The sequence below is a fragment of the Pomacea canaliculata genome, linkage group LG2, assembly GCF_003073045.1.
Source record: "Pomacea canaliculata isolate SZHN2017 linkage group LG2, ASM307304v1, whole genome shotgun sequence".
In the NCBI taxonomy this organism is placed as follows: Eukaryota; Metazoa; Mollusca; class Gastropoda; order Architaenioglossa; family Ampullariidae; genus Pomacea; species Pomacea canaliculata.
In genome coordinates, this window is record NC_037591.1 from 38,755,765 (window position 1) to 38,772,417 (window position 16,653).

Here is a 16,653-nt window from a genome sequence, read left to right on the forward strand (position 1 = left end):
AGATTTTGATATACAACTTGCCGAATTCATCTTTTGTGTGCAAAAGGAAGACATAAATTTTTTTTTGTTTTTTTGATTCTGTTGGGGATTTTTTCTTTGTGTGTGTTGTATGAACGTGCTTGTAGATTGGAAATGGTAGCACTTTTCTTCCACTGCTGTTTGTTTCATGAACAGGGTAAGGTGCTAAAGCCTTACAAATATTTAATTCCATGCACTTTTTGTGATTTTAAATTATGTAACTTAATGCATTTCATACAAAATTTAGTACAATTTCAACAATTAGAAGCACCTGTTGCTAAGTAAAACCTTGTGGGATTGCTGAAAATCTTTGAATTTACTTTTCTCAAATGGCAGCTACAGTATTTGCATACTTCAGACCTGTACAACTCACTCAAATTTGGGACTAGAAGGACAACTCTGGTATCAAAAGAAAGATCAGAACCTGCAGATTAAAATATAAAACTTTTGAGTTAAGACTTGTTTTGCAGTGGCAGATCAAATATATGTATATCTCAGGTGAGAGAGGGAATGAATGAATGCGAGACACTGTTTATGTAGGAAAGAGGAACAATTTTCAGATGATTGAGCCCATTGCATACATCTGTGTATGCACAATGATTTAGAATCTTAGAGCATGCTGAGTGTTATTGGTGAGTTGTGAGCTTTTAATGGAAATGTTGCAGATGGCTCATTGCTTGTGCTAAGTCTGGGAAGAGAGAAAGCGAGCAGAGGTTCTTTGTTGATAACCAATCTTCAGAAATGTCTCCTTCATTGTCTATCAATAAAACTTCAGCTTTACCTCAGCAAGTGCTCATAAATGAATCCGAAAGTTGCGCAAGTGTGAAACAGTCTTCGTCGGAAACAAGTGAGCAGTTTCCATCCAACAAAAATGGTTCAAAACATGCAGATACAGTTGAACTATGCACTGCTTTGGCAGGGCAGAATGTTGACACAAAGGGTGACCAACAGTCTAAAGACAGCTCATCTCTTAGTAGAGTTCATCAAATCAAAGAGTTAAAGAAAGGCAAACCTGGATTGGTATCAGAGAACCAAGGAAGCAGCCCAAATAGAGGTACAATTGTGGCAGAACAAAGAAAAGAGGAGACAGAAAAAGCCAAAGTGCTGCCCTCCTCCCCAGTGGCTCCAAAAAGTCTGCACCAAAAGAACTCCACTCACTTGAGTCAAAAAGAGAATGTAGGGGCCACTGTTACAGGGAGGGGAACCGGAAGCCCTCTCCGAGAGAGGGTTACAGCAACTCCTACCAGAGGCAAAATGGCAGTGGCAAAAGTGGGTGGTGTGCAGGCTGCACACAACAGGGTGGAGGTGAGTATCATGGGAATTTATGACTTAACATGGAAATCTTTGTCTTCTTTTCACAAGAGTGATGTTTAGGGATCTCAAAAGGGGGGACAATTTGACCATCGCACAAGTTGATTCAACGATAATCAGTAGTTGATTCAACTATGACCACAGTCAGTAGTAGATTACACCACTGCCAAGTCGATTAAACCACATCATAATCTACGTAATAATTCCAGAAAGAATTAGGATGTGCTCTTCTTTGGTTGGCTTCACATCGATTTTGCTTTTTCATTTTGTGCGTGCGTGAAGGCAGAAGGGGGGAGAGAGAGACATTTGTGAAAAAGGTATTTTTTGGTAACAATATATTTAAGCATTGCAATATACTCAGGACTTTTTTAAGGATTTGCATGACTCACTTGGTCAGAAAATAGCTGGAGGAGTATCTTCACCAAACAAACTTGGAAATGGCAGCTTATTTTTCTCAAGTCAAGTGCACCAATCATCATGCATCAGCAACACACACACCCTCTCCCTGTCCCGTCCCTGCAACAGGGACACACTTTTTGGGGTCAAAAAGACTGATCACTGATATTCATGCAGCACCACGTGTGGTTGATTTTGTTGGCGAATCAAAAGGTCAAAGACTAGGTAGATGTACCTAATGTGTTTAGTCAGAAAATCGTATAACAATAATTAACTCACCCACTTTTAGATTTTTAAACACATCTTTTAGGACTTTTTAAACCAGATATTTTTCCCACAAAATTACACCTGACCTCACCCTCAGCCATTGTTGTCTGTGAATAAATGAATGATTGTATTTGTCAGCTACGTGATATTTCATGACTGCATGTCTTTTGCATCTCCCCCTTCCCTCTTATTACAGAATAATGAAAAGCACAGGTCTTCGGAATACAGCATGTTCATTCTTTCTTTTATTCATGAATTTCATTTATTTTGTACTCATTCATGCATGTGAGATATCTTTGTATTTTATAATATTCAACAGGAACTCCTACAGCAAGAGCAAAAAGCAATATTATCACCTGGCAATGAGAGTCCTCGCACCTACCTAGCCCCAGGCTACAAACCCAAGTACAATCTTACTGTAGGTATATAGGTGTTTGGCAAAGCTGATAATCAAAGTTACTTTTGGTGTATTTTGTTTTATTCAGAGCTAACTGTGTCATTTTGTATATTTTCAGATTACATGAGAATAAAAACTAATTTTGTATCATTATTGTATAAGGTATTGTTATTTATCTTCAGGGTGTCTTGGATTACTATAAGACTCCAGAAGGGAGAAGAGAAAGTCTGGTAAGAAATCTTGCAGTATTTTTATTTCAGTGATAGTGATGGTGGGAGTGGTGGCTTCTTAGCAGATCTTCATTTCGACATCCTTATACCCACCCAACAAAAAGGGTATTTTTTGCGTAAGCAGAAGCCCTGAATGGGAATCTTATTTATCAAGATTCAAGGGGCTGTGTTAAGTAGAGCTGAGCTTTATCAAGCATCTACATGAAGTTGGAGAGGGTTAACAAAAAGACTGCCAAGCATTATATAGCGGTCAAGAGCAAATGCATCTAGGTATAGTGGAGCCCTATTGGCATTGATCACTAACCCAACTGACCAGGGACAGTTTGATTAGAAAGCAGTTGTAGCCAAGCTCCAAACAAAATTTATCAAGAAAATTTTAATTTTGTCTTCCCCTCAGCCTTTAGAGGATTTTGTCTCCAAGTGCATGATGGAAGGAGTCAAAAACACAGCCAACAGTCGCATCATAGATTCCCCAGCTTGTTCATCGCAAACATCTCAGGTGGGTACATGCACTTCATTGCATGCATGCAAAGGACGGTTACAGTGATCTGTAGCTTTATTGAAGGATGAAAGTTCTGGCACTGAGTTATTTGTTCCCTTTGTTTGCCTTGCTTGAAAGTGTAGCTTGAATGTTTCTTTCTAAAATGATTATGACGTCTGCTTTGCTGCAGGCAGAGCAGCGAGGAGCACTGGAAGGAGTAGTTATTTCAGTCAGTAAAAAGTTGGCTGCTAATCAAACAGAGTACAATTCGTTAGTGGTAGAGCTGGGGGGAGATTACACCTGGCAGTACTCACCCACCTGCACTCATTTTGTTTTCCAGGTGAGATGCTGTTTTGTAGAAAAGAATACTTTGTGGCACTGTTACAAAAAATGCTCTCCTAATATTTTAAGATTCTTTTAATTTGTTTTTAATTTATCATAATGTTACCTGTTGGAAATACTTCAAATAATTTTTTTCTTAATTGAAGTAACCTTTTATCAAAAATTGAATAGCCAGGTAGGATTATCATATGATGCATTCTTTTCCTATAGGGCCGTATAAATGATGCTAACAAAGAACTTCGGCAGGCCAAGAACCAGGGAAAAATAATAGTTTCCCCATGCTGGCTGTATGCGGTTAGTGTGTGATGTTTTTTTCTATATTTTTGCATGCAAATTTGTTCTCATAATTTTTTTCACCAGTCTCATTTTAAAGTGTTTTCTCTTAGTACCTTGTCAGTAAAACTAAATGGGAACAGATTGCTTCTCCCAACATTAACACAGCAAATGTTTGATTCTGGGACTATGCTGAACTATAAAGTTGCAGAAGAGTTCTGGTATAATGAATCTTTTTACCAATATCGACATATGAATTGTGTTTGATTTGTCATTATCTGCCAAAATCCAGTTCTTACTATGCTTGTGAATGCAATTACTTTAGAAGAGTCCCTCATTTTATCTACAGTGCATGGAGCAGAAGGCGCGAGTGGATGAATCCTTGTACCCACACAACTATAACCCCAGCCTCAACCTGGTAGATATTTTATTTTCAGTTAGAAATGTACTCTAGTTCCTTTATCTTACTTGACCCAATCCACATAGCATGATCATTACAAACGCCAAGGATACTGCAAGCTCCGGAAAGATATGCTTTAACCCTATAACAGAGTGGTGCATTGATCTGCTGGTCACTTGATCCTTCACATTTTAATTTTGTCTTCTCATCAGCCTTTAGAGGAATTTAATCACCCTTTCTCTCTGCGTTTTATCCTTCAGTCTAAAATCCACCACTTTATGAAAAACTATCTTTAGAGAACACAATATAGACTAAGGTTATTTTTCCCCTCTTAAGGGTGACATTGTGATGAAAGATGCACCAAGTAAAGCCTTGCGACGCTCAACAAGACATAATCCTAAAGAAACCCCTAACACAGCAAAAACACCCACCCAGCAGCCACAACAAGAAACAGCCTGGCAAGAGAGTATGAAGGCAATGAGCAGCTGGCAAGGGGTTGCCAAGGATCCTGGCAACATTAAGGATGCTGCTGGTTCAGCATCCACAGTAGAGATGGAGAGGGCAGCTGCTGACAAAGATGATAACTCTTGTGCTTTTGCTGATGAAAAAGAAAAGAATGCGAATAGGCCTGACACTGGTTTGACACGCCATGAAGATGAACAGGTAAAGATAAGGGAGAGAGGATGTACGTATGTTTGAGTGTGTGCTGTGTGCAAAAGTGTTCATGTATGAAAGCGCATCTAATGCCAACCTGAAAAATCAAGCTTATATGCCAGTGTATGTAAAGCACTTTAAGCCAGGTTGGTGCTGGAGAAAGGAGCTATGTAATACATATGATGTATAATAATTTATATTGTAAAGTATTAATATACTGTATTATTTGTAAAAATATGATGCAGATGAAAGAAGCGGTGACAGGTGGGAGTCTGGATGTCAGGGAAGCCCTGGGTCAAACTGTTGAGACTCTCAAGAATACTTCTAAGTAAGTTATGCTTAAGCAGTGATGTTTGAGCAGCTGTAGGAAGAAAAGATTTTGAGAGGAAGGGAGTTTAAGAACAGAATGAATTCAAAAAGTACCAATTTTAAAAAATGAGTTTGTCATCAGCAATGACACACTGATTTTATAAAATTTGAGGATTAATATTTCAGATTTCACTACATCCTATCCATTCTGTATTTTATGTCAGACTTTAGTCTTAGAAAATACAAACTACATTTTGGTTTGTGTGACAATGTTTGTCCATCAGATCTAAAAGGTCGGGTAAAAAGAGGAGCAGGAGAGCAGACGGAAGCTGTGAGTATCTTTCTCTTGTGTAAAAGCACTTACTAAAGATTTTCCTAGCTTGGAAGCTCCTCAGATGGTGCCACCTGCACATCACATTACAACACATTCCATGGAGACTCAGTGTCATTGTAGATATTCTGAACAGAAAGGGCAGGTCGTTCATTTTAAACGATCCTTCTATCCAATGGTCATTCAGCACAAAATCCTTTGTACTGCCCAGAGCACAAGTTCTTTTCATGTAATGTAGCCTTTAAAGAAATTATTAAGGTGATAAGCTGGCAGTTCGATTCCACATTCACTGGATTTTACCTGAGAGACCTTGCAACAGAATGCAATCAGGAGCATGTTGGCAGCTCATCATACTACCTACACAATGACTTGTCTGCCCTGCCCTGTCTCTGCTGTTCTATGGATTAGCATGGAATGACCTACTAGTCTGCAGCTCAGCAGAAATTGAGGTTCATCTTAAGATTTCTTTGCTTCTGAAGCAGCAGCCTCCTTTCGTTGCTGACTGCTACACCTCTCATCTCTTATTTAGTTTTCACATTGTCATGTCATCAGGTACAGTACAAAGAAGAAATACTATTTTTGGTAGTAAAATTTCTATCGAGTACTTCCTGGTAACATGACTGCTTGTTCCCTTCCACCTCCCTACTATGAGTCTCTTCACAATTCTGGTAAAAAAAAAAAAAAACAAATTAGAGAGGTTAACTCATTGGGTAGACAGGGTGGGATTGGGAAGGAGGGTGATTTGGTTCAGTTTGCATGCTCACTGTTCATTGGTCAGTTCTGGCCAATGAGGAGTGGACAGCTGGAATTGGGTAGCTAGTAGGATGAACTTAACATGGTCATGTCATCTGGTAAGTACTTGAAGAAAGAAATTCTATTTTTGTTATTAATATTAATATATTTGAATCGTTTTTAATGGAATCACAAAAAAGAAATAGCAGATGAGTTTGAAAACAGAAATTAGAGCATTTAATGAAGCATCTCTATACACAAAACATGGTTTCATGCTGTACATCTGAAGTTTTTTAATTTTTGGCCACAGATTTGTCCTGATGTTGACTTCTTACTAATAATCTGGCAATGACAAGTTGCAAATTCACCTGTTACAAGGATACCTCCATGTTTTATCTGTTTTATTTTTAAAACTTGGCTGTTGCTTTCATCATAGCAAGTGTGCACCAAGGTTATAGGTATGGGGGAAAAGGGCATTTGTCGAAAGGGCGTGTTTTTGCTACTGATGAAGTGGAAAATATTTATGCTGATTTTAGGAATGTTGTATTGAACTAACCTCATTCATTTGGGATTTTTAAAAAATGTTCACTAATGTTGGCTTTAATGCGTTCAGGTGGACAGCAAAATGTGTCTGGGAGTATGTCAGGCAACAATTCAGACAGTGGTCATCCGGCCAGCCCCTGGCTTCACCAACATGCACCAGCTAACCTTCATGGTGAGTTACAGGGACAAATATCAAAACACGTGAGTTTCTAAACCATAATCAGGGTAGAGTAGGAATTATAACATTATATGTATATGTGGATGCTTGGTTGTGCCCGCACACATGTAAAGCAGATTACCATGATCTTTAAAAAAAAAAAAAAAAATTGGAAACAACTTCTAGTCCTAATTGGGCCTGAGTAATTAGTTGATTAGTCATTAATGGGATTTACCACAGAAGCAGATAATATGCAAATTTTAAATCAACCAGCTTTTCCTTTTTACATCACAGTCATGATTAAATTGTGTTCTCTGTTGTTCATTGAACATTTTGCTTAAAAGTTGCAAAGTCAATCATTTTCTTCAGCACTGCAGATGGATAGCCATCCCCCTGAAGTATCCCAAAGCATACAGATTACATGGGATGACCCAATAGGCCGGTAAGTGTGGTTTTACTTTTATTTTATTGGCCTCTATATGAATTTTTTGGTTGACGAGGGGCAGTCAAATGAAACATAGCAGACATGGAAATTCACATACTGGTTAGTAATCCCCATGGTTTGTAAGGCACTTCTTCCATTGTGAAACAAGGTGATAGGATGCCCTGTTCATAAAATGTCTTGGGCTAGATCAAACCCACTCGCAAACAGCTTCCTACACCGCTGCGTCCAATGTCATTTTTATGCCTTTCAGATGCATCTTTATCTTACTGAAGATGTAGAAATTGCATGGAAATAAATCTGGGCTATAGGGTGGGTGGTCCATTATTTCCCACTGGAACTGTCCCAGCTTGTCCTTCATTACATTTGCAATATAGGAGTGCACATTATCATGTAACAAAATGGCACCTCCCTCAATTCTGGGCATTTTTTTATTTTATTTTTGAACGCAGGCACCCAAGAGTACCCACATACTAGTTCCTCAAGGAGACGATCCCAATGAAGAAAAGTATTTGTCTGGCATCCGCTATGTTTCATTTTACTGCCCCTCATATTTTCACTAACATTTTCTCTCCTAAGTGTAGCCGAGTGGTGGGGTTTATGTGAGTGACGACAACACACGTCCAACACTCGAACAAAAGGCAGGAACTTTCAGCAGGTGCGCAACCCTTTAATGCTTTCACGCTGGACACGGCTGCATCGCATGTCTGTGCTCCCTCTCGGATCTGCTGTCATCTGTTGTTTTGTCTCAGCTCTGCCCTTATATGCCTCTTGAAAGGGTAAACTTTTTTGCGATGCTCCAATACATTCGGAAACATTAGGAGTTTTAACCCTAGCCAATCACTTCCAAGCATCCTCTTTTAGCCATGTCTCAGCAGATCCCGCCAAAAACAATCATCTGGTGGTCCCGCCAAAACTAACAACGCCGGATTACCAGCCTTCTACATAAGTATAACAGTTATGTAGAGAGATTTATCATGAATGATTAAATTATTTGCATCACTTGAGAGCTGTGCATTATTTGCATGAGCACATATCTATGCCTGCATAGGTACCTGTGATAGCAAATGCATGATGGTATTGTCCAGACAAGAAGAAGAGAAGCTAGCAGATCAGCTGGACCATAGCCAAAGTCACACTCAGAACACAGAAGATTTCATGGCTGAGATGGAAATGCCAGACCTTGACACATCAGTCAACAGCTCATTGTCTGAAGTGAGACTTTATATTTATCATCTTTGCAATGTGGTCTTTGTTTTCATCTCTGTGCATGTGCACACATGCACATGTGCAAGCATTTTGCTACACAAAAATGTATTTTGACACTGTGACAAATGGTGCAGGGAGAAGGGTGGGCCTAACTCGCCCGAAGGGGAAGGGGGATATTTCTGCTGGCTCGCTTCACCCGACTTTCACTCTCTCACTCCCACTTACCTGCTTATTTGTACCTCCACACACGTACGCACTGGTAACTTTCACCTGCGTGTGCAAACACAACCAACAAGACAGTTGTACAACATATAAAATTATTATTAAAACAAGGAAAGAAAAATTAGGTTAGTGTGAAATCAGATGCTGTGAAATCGAATATGCATATAAACTACCTGGCATCAGGTCGGAAAATTGAGTTACAGAAGGGTCAGTATGGAAGCTAACAAGGTCCTATGTCTATATCTATAAATACACCCGGATGCGCGGTCTGTTCCTGACATACAGCTCACAGTCTTGGAATCTGGTAGGTCCCTAGGACATGAACTGTTCCTTTTCATTTGAACTGGCAGCAACACTTGGCTACCTTGCCCTGGGTTACTTGGAGATGATCGGCAGATACAGTGCTTACAAAGCACAACTGACAGCAAACGCCACAAACACCACTTCTCTATACAACCAGACCACAAGTGCCAGCAGGTAATGATACATTTTAAATGGAACGGGCCTTCCTTTCTCAGACCTGCTGCCTGCGACTGAAAATCACAAAACTTTCTTACCCTTTTTTTGTCCAACCCACAGTCTGGTATCTCCCAAGGGCAATGACTGCTCCTCTTTAATGTTTTATTACAGGTTTCGGCCCTGTTCTGGCCTTGAACCAGATTGGTTCATGACAGACACCTTTAAAGAAGAATATTAAAAAGCTTTTCTGGTTTCCAGATCAAGAACAAGCCAACTTCTAGGCTTCGACCTCAAGTTGGCTGGTCACCTACACCTGAACACCCACTCATTGGTTGGTACTAGTATTTGCACTTTAAGGTATTTGATAAGTTTAGGCTGTGTGGTTTTGCTGTTTTTGTTTCAATCTGAAGAATGTGAGGATTACCGAGTATTCAAAATACTTTTGCGTACGTTTTTTAATTATGAACAGAGTTTACTGTTTGTTATTAATTTATTTCTTTTGGCTCTTCCAACATGTGACCTGGCAGTAAAGGCTACAGTTCCACAGCCTTGTGTCGAAAGTCCTGACAGTTGTCAGCGACCTTGTGCACCTCCTATCATACTCATCTCAGGAATGGCACAGCAGGTGTGTCCTTGTTTTGGCTTCTATTTTAGCTCTGTGATATGGTAATTTAACATAGCTGTGTTTAATCGCTATGTGTGTCTGGATGCATGGATGTGTGTCTCTTGTCATAAAAAATGTCTGCTGCAGGAGAGACTGGAATATGGAGCTCTTGTGGAAAAGTTGGGAGGACAGGTGTTGGATCGCCAGCACTTTGATACTGAATGTACTCACCTTGTTGTAGGTATGTTTCATGGCTCACACACAGGCCACATGGAGCAAGCTACTTTATCCATATTGGGTTGGCCACTTGACAGAATCTTTTCTTTTAAGTGGCCAACCCAATTTGGATAAAGTTGACAAAAGAAAAATCGATTAATTTTTTTTTTTCTTTTTCATTCAACTGCCAGCTTTCAGAAACAAAGCTGCTTAAAAGCAATCATAATTTTTCATTTCTAGGTCAGCCAACTCGCAATGAAAAATTTTTGGCTGCTGTGGCTACTGGACGATGGGTGTTGCATAAATCTTATTTTATTGCTTGCCAGCAGGAGCAGAATTTTGTCAGGGTAAGAATTGTATGAAAAGTTGAGGCATTTCTTTTCTGTTCTGTATCACATTGATTTTTTTTAACCCTTGGTCTTTTGGGTTAATTTTTGTAAAAACCTTTCAGACTTGCAGTATTGTTCTTGAGTAATGGCTATTTCATTTCTTACAAAGATTACTCTATTAACACAGATTATGAAGTATTAACTTGGATTATTAACATGAATTTTAGTATATGATAATATTGTATGCTCATTGCTAATACAGGGTTTGAGTATGAGATAATATTGCATGCTCATTGCTAATTGGTAATGCATCTTTTGGCCCGTCTTAGACTTACAGCACATGTGGCTGTCAGCTTAAGTCTTATCAGCCACAAACAGATTGTGAACAGTGTGTTAGCACATATGGGCCTTGTCACAATATGTAGAGCACTTTGCTACATATTCAATCCATCTCCTTGGCATGTTTACCAACCTGCAGGAGGAAGACCATGAGTGGGGAGGGCCTGCCACAGCCAGTCTCTTGCAGAATCTTTCTTCACAAACTCAAAAACTTGCAGCAGCTGCATTCAAGTGGAGACAAAAGCTTCAGCAAATGAAGAAGGTGAGAACTGATTGGTCACGTGGTGAAGGAGCAGTGGCATGGGTGACGGGGAGAAATTGGTGTTTTACGCCAAGCCAGTAGCTAAGGCTATATCACTGCAAGGTAGCCAGCCCTGTAAACAGAGGCCACATGCAGACAAAGAACAGCATGCCTGAGACGAGATCTGAACCCAGGACAGCCAGTCCTCACTGTATTGGTGACAGGCATGAACCATTGCACCACCGGACCACCTGAGTGACAGAATTGTTTTTAAATTTATCAATCTCCACCATACATCTCCAATGAACTAAAATGGTTATATATTTTGTTCATCATCATGGTATTGAGGCACAGCCTGAACTGATTAAAAAAATGTCTCCCCATTAAGATAGGTACAGTTTGTCTCCCTTCTCCCCGTGAAGTTAAAAGGAAAAGCAAATGAAGTAACAAGCTGGGATGATTGATACTGATGTTCGGAAAAGTTTCTGCTCAAATGTTTGGGCGCAAAGGATTCATTCATTTACAATCTCTGAAACATCTCTGGGTCTGTGCCAGGCCATGTTGTCCAGTGAAACCAGTGATACCCGTTTTACATGTGAATTCTGCTTAAGTCTCTAAAGTGCAGTTGTAGAAATGCTGGCAGCATGGATCTGGGGATTGTGTCATGCAGTTTTGAATCCAAATATAGGGAAAAAGAGCTGAGCAAAGAGATATCATATGACAGAGATATAGTTACAAGCAGTGATATTTCCATTTCAGTGACTGTATTCTCATCATGGCAGTCAATGTCAAAGAGAAAAATTGCACCAATCTTTTTTTCACAAAGCTGAATAAATGTTATTGCACAACAGAGCATCCCACCTTTCATGAATCTAGTGTTGCCTGAGGTACCATTTATACAGAGTACTAAAAGCAGGGCAGCCTCCAGAACTAGCCTAGGATTGTTTTTAACACAACTGTAAGCAAATGCTTCTTTTGAAATCTTGAGCCTAAATAATTTAGAGCATCAGCATCTATTGTTTAATCCCAATGTAATATTTGCTTTTTTAAGAAAAGGGGCGGAGGAGGAGGGGAGGACAAATAAAACATTGGATTTTTACTCCCCTTATTATGTCTTGTTATTGATTTTTATATATATATTTATATATAGTTTGATGTCCATTACCCAGGGATTTTTGTTTTGAAATGCCACAGGATTTTTGAAACATATCATCTACACTTAAATCCATCCAGTCATACATAGTTCTGCATTTACCTGTGCTTTATCATGCTGAGATTCTCTGTCTTTAAAACTACAGAGTAATCCAGCTTGCAAGGGAGCTTACCAAGATTGGCAAGTGGTCCTTTTGACAGACAAAGCAAGAGAGAATAACTTCAGACGCCTTCTTTCTGCAGGAGGAGCTACAGTGCTCAATATACGGTATGCGAGAGACTGGTGCTGACTAATGGAAATGTTCTCTTTATTCCTCATTTTGAGGGGCTTTTAAAAATCATGTTGTTCCATGACTTTTCAGGCATTGGGTAGAAAGATGTTAAAGAATGTTTTTAACGCGTGAGGATGGTGCCCATCTCCTTGCCTTGCTGTTTTTCCAAAAGCTCAAACAACAGCTGGGTCAAATAGGGGAGCAGCTGCATCAGTTGTCAAACGGGTTGAAATGTGCACTTTTGGCTTTGGACACAGGTGCTTTAACCTCTCGGCTGTCTGTTTCCCTGCTATCTGTGTGTATGCTGTATTGTTGAAGAGTTAGCTAATATTTTTTAAATTTATTTCCAAGCATAATTTTTATATGTTCAGGCCCCCTTTAAAAAAGGATCTAAAAGCTACACATGCCTTTGTGGACTTCAACAAGATGATGCTGTCTCAGGTACTGGAGAAACGTTCATCTCTCTTCTGACACTTTTCCTGCTTGAATTCTCTTTCCTTTCTTCCTTCTTCTTCACTGTGTACTGTGTATTTGCCCTTCTTGTTCACTCTATTGCCATTGCTCACAGTCTAATACTTATTGTTCACTGTATACTGTGCATTTGTCTTTGTTCTCTGTGTACTGCCATTGTTCATTGTGTATTTGCCATTCTTGTTCACTGTGCATCATGCATTTGCCCTTGTTCACTGTGTATTGCCCTTGTTCACTGTTTATTGCCCTTGTTCACTGTGTACTGTGTATTTGCCATTGAAATGACTTGAGACCTTTGTGCTTTGTTTTTAAATCACTCAGGATGATATAAATGTGCTTGCTACTGGAGTGACCCATTGCCTGAAGCCAGAATACATTGCTGCACACCTGACTGATGATTCAGAATGCAGTATAGCTGAATACACATTACCTGAAATTGCTGCTGTTACTGAAAGGTGAGATTGGAACTTAATACAGACTGTGAGAGTGGAATCATTTTGTCATGTAAATGTGCTGCATCTACAGTTGTCCAAAGTAAACAACAGCACTGCATTGCAAACATTTAAAAACAAAAGCCTTTTATTCACATTCTCTTTGTTTTAAGGATATGAATGAATGCCAGGTGGATTTTGAGTTAAGAGCAGTCAGTAGAGTTGACATGGATGTCTGCTTACATAGAGGTGGTGAGGCACTCTGCATTAACATTTATTCTTCAGTCTTGTTACCTCTTCAGCATGGCAGATCCATCAGGAAGGAAACGAAAGATAGCAGCCGATGATACAGGAGAGAGAAAGAAGCGATCTCGGCGATGATTAAGCCCATGGGGCCTCCAAGACCTTTCTGCAACCTTTTCTCTTGAATTCTGCAAACAACTGAAGGTTGCTACCTCATCAGTCTTAGGAATCTGTCTTCAACCTGTTATGGTGATGGTGCTGTGGAAAGCGCTTTAAAAAAAGGCGCACAAAGTGTAATGCAGTTATGTAATGATATAATGATGTTATAGTGATTTGGTGGACAATAGTTGAGGTGTGACAAAAGAAATGTGCCATGAGTTTTGCTCAGAGATTTTTCTCAAATGCTGCGGTGAGAGAAGAGATCTCAGTCCAAAGATATCATTTTGTTTTGTATATAACATTACAAATATTTCACCACACCATTTCACTGTGACCATATACTTCAGAATCTTTTGGGTTGTTTCTTCTGTTATGCAAGAATACAGCAGTAGTTTTCTGCTGAGAAATGCATTAGTGACATATCAGCCAGTCTGATGTGAAATGGAACAGTGTGGTGTTAGCTTCTTTGAGCTCAGACTTGTGTTGAGACAGTTGAAAAAGCATTTTTGGTATTTTATGTGTGTACTTTCATCATGTTTAGCCTTTCTTTGACATTGGTGCTTAGCATGCATGTATATGCAAGGCAAGTAGATTTGTTAATAAGAAATGCCAGATAGAGCATGCAGTATTTTCATTTGGCTTTTATTTTAAAATAAACCACTTGTGTTCATTTCCTGCAGCAGTAAACAGTATGACAGTGCTTCTCTCATGTTTTTCAGAATAAAATCATTGTCTTCTAAGAGCCTTTCACGAATCTAACACAGTTATTTAAATTCTGCAAGCAGAAGGAAACCACATGATATATAAACAAAAATATCACTCAGTAAAAGGGCAATAGCTGCTTAAGAAACTGTTCTCTTGAGCAACTACTTTTGTAAGTATTTTTGAGAATTTGATTTTACCACTTTCTTCTTGTTTTACTGGCATTTTTCAGTCTTCATGCCTGTAAAGAAGAATGCTGAATGTCTTTTATCCTGCATGTGTGTGTGTGCATTTGTCTATTTGAAGATGTCTTTTAAAAATATAAAATATAAATGGCCAGTATCAATATCAGGGCTATTGTGTGGTTTTATGGGTCGTGTGCAAGATAAATTGACAAATCTGTAACAAATAGCTGTTCTAAAGTGCCTTCTGTATCTTAAAAAATGATTCATTAGTAACATTCCACAAATAAACTGGTCAGTAGCTGATTCTTGCAAGGAAAAACCTTTTTTAAATGTTATGATAATATTAAAGGGTTTATTTTAAGACTTAAGTTCAACAAGTAAAAATTGCTTCTGTTGCTGGCCTTAAGGGTAGTCACGGTAAGCTTTTGTGCTGATGTTTATTTCCTGGTGTCATCAGCATCTTTTACTGTTTTTGTGATTTATTCCCAGATCTCTCCATCAACATATGCAATCCAACATTTGAGATATTTTATCTTCCTAAGTCTTGATCTTGCAATGATTGTTTCTATTAGAGGTAATGAATAAAGTGCGGAGTAAATAGTAGCCTATGTCACCTGCATCATTCCTTTAGTTTAACCATTCTTCCTGTCAAAGCTGTTGCCTTGGCATGACCATCAAACAACAAAGGGCTCCACCTTCACAGACATCTCGCAAGTGCACTGTTCAATCCAGCCAGTAAATGCATATTTGTAGGACAGACACAAAAATGTGTTGTCCCTGATTCAACTACCACCAGACAATGCTCATGTGAGGTTCTGATAATGCCAAGCCTGTTCATTGCAGTTCTGAGGTGGCGAAAAGTTCCAGCCCTATGTCGCAGAAGAAGAGCCTATAGGTGGCAGGATCAGAGAGAATATAGGTGGCAGAGTTCTGAGCCTGTATACATGTGGATGGGCGTTTTCTGTCCTGAGAAAGTATTTGAAATGGACCTGGAAGACAAAATCAAATTCTGGATGACTGAGGGCAGAAAAAGCACAATGAACAATTGTAGTAATGTAAGTTTTCAGTCGATTTGTGACCCCATCTACGACAGGAATTTCGTGAGGTTTGGGCTCCAAAACAGTTATGCATACTGAACTCAGCATCTCCAGAGGTGCGCAAGACAAGATAAAAGACAAGGAAGACAAGATAAAAATCTGCACCAGTGACTTAAAGGCCCTGGGAGGTGATGATGGGGTAAAAGGAAAACTAAGTCATTAATTTTAGGGAAAAAATATAGTTGGGCATTGTGAAAAAGATGATAATTACTTACTGTATGTTAATAAATGGCAATTGGTTCATTTTGTTATAGAGAGTTCCCAAGAGTTCGTGAACTTAAGATATCCTGAGAGAGTGTTTGAGTATCTAAGTTTGTTTTTTCATTCCCAGGAAAACAATTTGGCTTTCATGTGTATGGCAGAATGTGACTGTACAGTTGAGGAAATGAAAGTTGCTTTCATCTTTTTAAAATACAGGGTGTTGACAGTCATTTCACCAGATGAATAAACACGTGGCTCAATTCCTCATTGTTCCCTTAACCCCACTGTCACCTCGAACACAATCATATCTCATCACAGAAACTGGGCCTCTGTTGTGCAACACCTCTGATATTTATGCACTGAAATATATATGTGTGTGTGTATATATATAAAAAGGAAAATTCAAATCTTTTACCTGTATTTTTAATAATGTATCTTGTATATAAAATTGAAATGCAGTTGGAAATGTCATGTCTAGGCAGATGTGTCAGATTTCTATTGCATTAAAGTTATCAGAATCTTTCTTTATTGTTTTTATTCGCAAAGCTCCAAATGCTGTGAACATTTGCTGTACACTTATAGTCTCTGTACATGCACTAACTGTAAAATTTAATAACAGTACAGTGGACAAGAGAAACCTATCTGAATTATAATAGCACAACTGTAGAAAAAGTCAGCCATGTCCAGTTTACAAGAATACCGAGTCAGAATTAGTTTTTGACGCTCGTGCAAGTCATAAGCATGCCTTCATAATTTATCTTCGCCAATCTTCAGTTTTGAAATTTTTACTTCTCGTTCTGGTTTTGATCTCGAGAACGCCTGCTTCTGTCAATAGTTT

General features: G+C 39.0%; 1 protein-coding gene across 1 annotated transcript in view; it reads left to right on the forward strand.

The window, feature by feature from the left end:
• Nucleotides 1–16,338, forward strand: part of LOC112555980 (DNA topoisomerase 2-binding protein 1-A-like) — a 30,291-nt gene extending 13,953 nt beyond the window's left edge. Inside the window, exons 22-43 of the mRNA XM_025224597.1 lie at nucleotides 684–1,323; nucleotides 2,312–2,410; nucleotides 2,572–2,619; nucleotides 3,017–3,118; nucleotides 3,291–3,440; nucleotides 3,653–3,736; nucleotides 4,065–4,133; nucleotides 4,452–4,778; nucleotides 5,015–5,097; nucleotides 5,363–5,409; nucleotides 6,755–6,856; nucleotides 7,211–7,283; nucleotides 8,372–8,498; nucleotides 9,432–9,504; nucleotides 9,701–9,798; nucleotides 9,925–10,018; nucleotides 10,234–10,340; nucleotides 10,801–10,923; nucleotides 12,201–12,322; nucleotides 12,698–12,767; nucleotides 13,119–13,252; nucleotides 13,531–16,338. Coding sequence (XP_025080382.1) covers nucleotides 684–1,323; nucleotides 2,312–2,410; nucleotides 2,572–2,619; nucleotides 3,017–3,118; nucleotides 3,291–3,440; nucleotides 3,653–3,736; nucleotides 4,065–4,133; nucleotides 4,452–4,778; nucleotides 5,015–5,097; nucleotides 5,363–5,409; nucleotides 6,755–6,856; nucleotides 7,211–7,283; nucleotides 8,372–8,498; nucleotides 9,432–9,504; nucleotides 9,701–9,798; nucleotides 9,925–10,018; nucleotides 10,234–10,340; nucleotides 10,801–10,923; nucleotides 12,201–12,322; nucleotides 12,698–12,767; nucleotides 13,119–13,252; nucleotides 13,531–13,609 — 2,851 coding nt within the window. The 3' untranslated portion in view covers nucleotides 13,610–16,338. The remainder of the gene's footprint in view (nucleotides 1–683; nucleotides 1,324–2,311; nucleotides 2,411–2,571; nucleotides 2,620–3,016; nucleotides 3,119–3,290; nucleotides 3,441–3,652; nucleotides 3,737–4,064; nucleotides 4,134–4,451; nucleotides 4,779–5,014; nucleotides 5,098–5,362; nucleotides 5,410–6,754; nucleotides 6,857–7,210; nucleotides 7,284–8,371; nucleotides 8,499–9,431; nucleotides 9,505–9,700; nucleotides 9,799–9,924; nucleotides 10,019–10,233; nucleotides 10,341–10,800; nucleotides 10,924–12,200; nucleotides 12,323–12,697; nucleotides 12,768–13,118; nucleotides 13,253–13,530) is intronic.
• The last annotated feature ends 315 nt before the right edge of the window (nucleotides 16,339–16,653 follow it).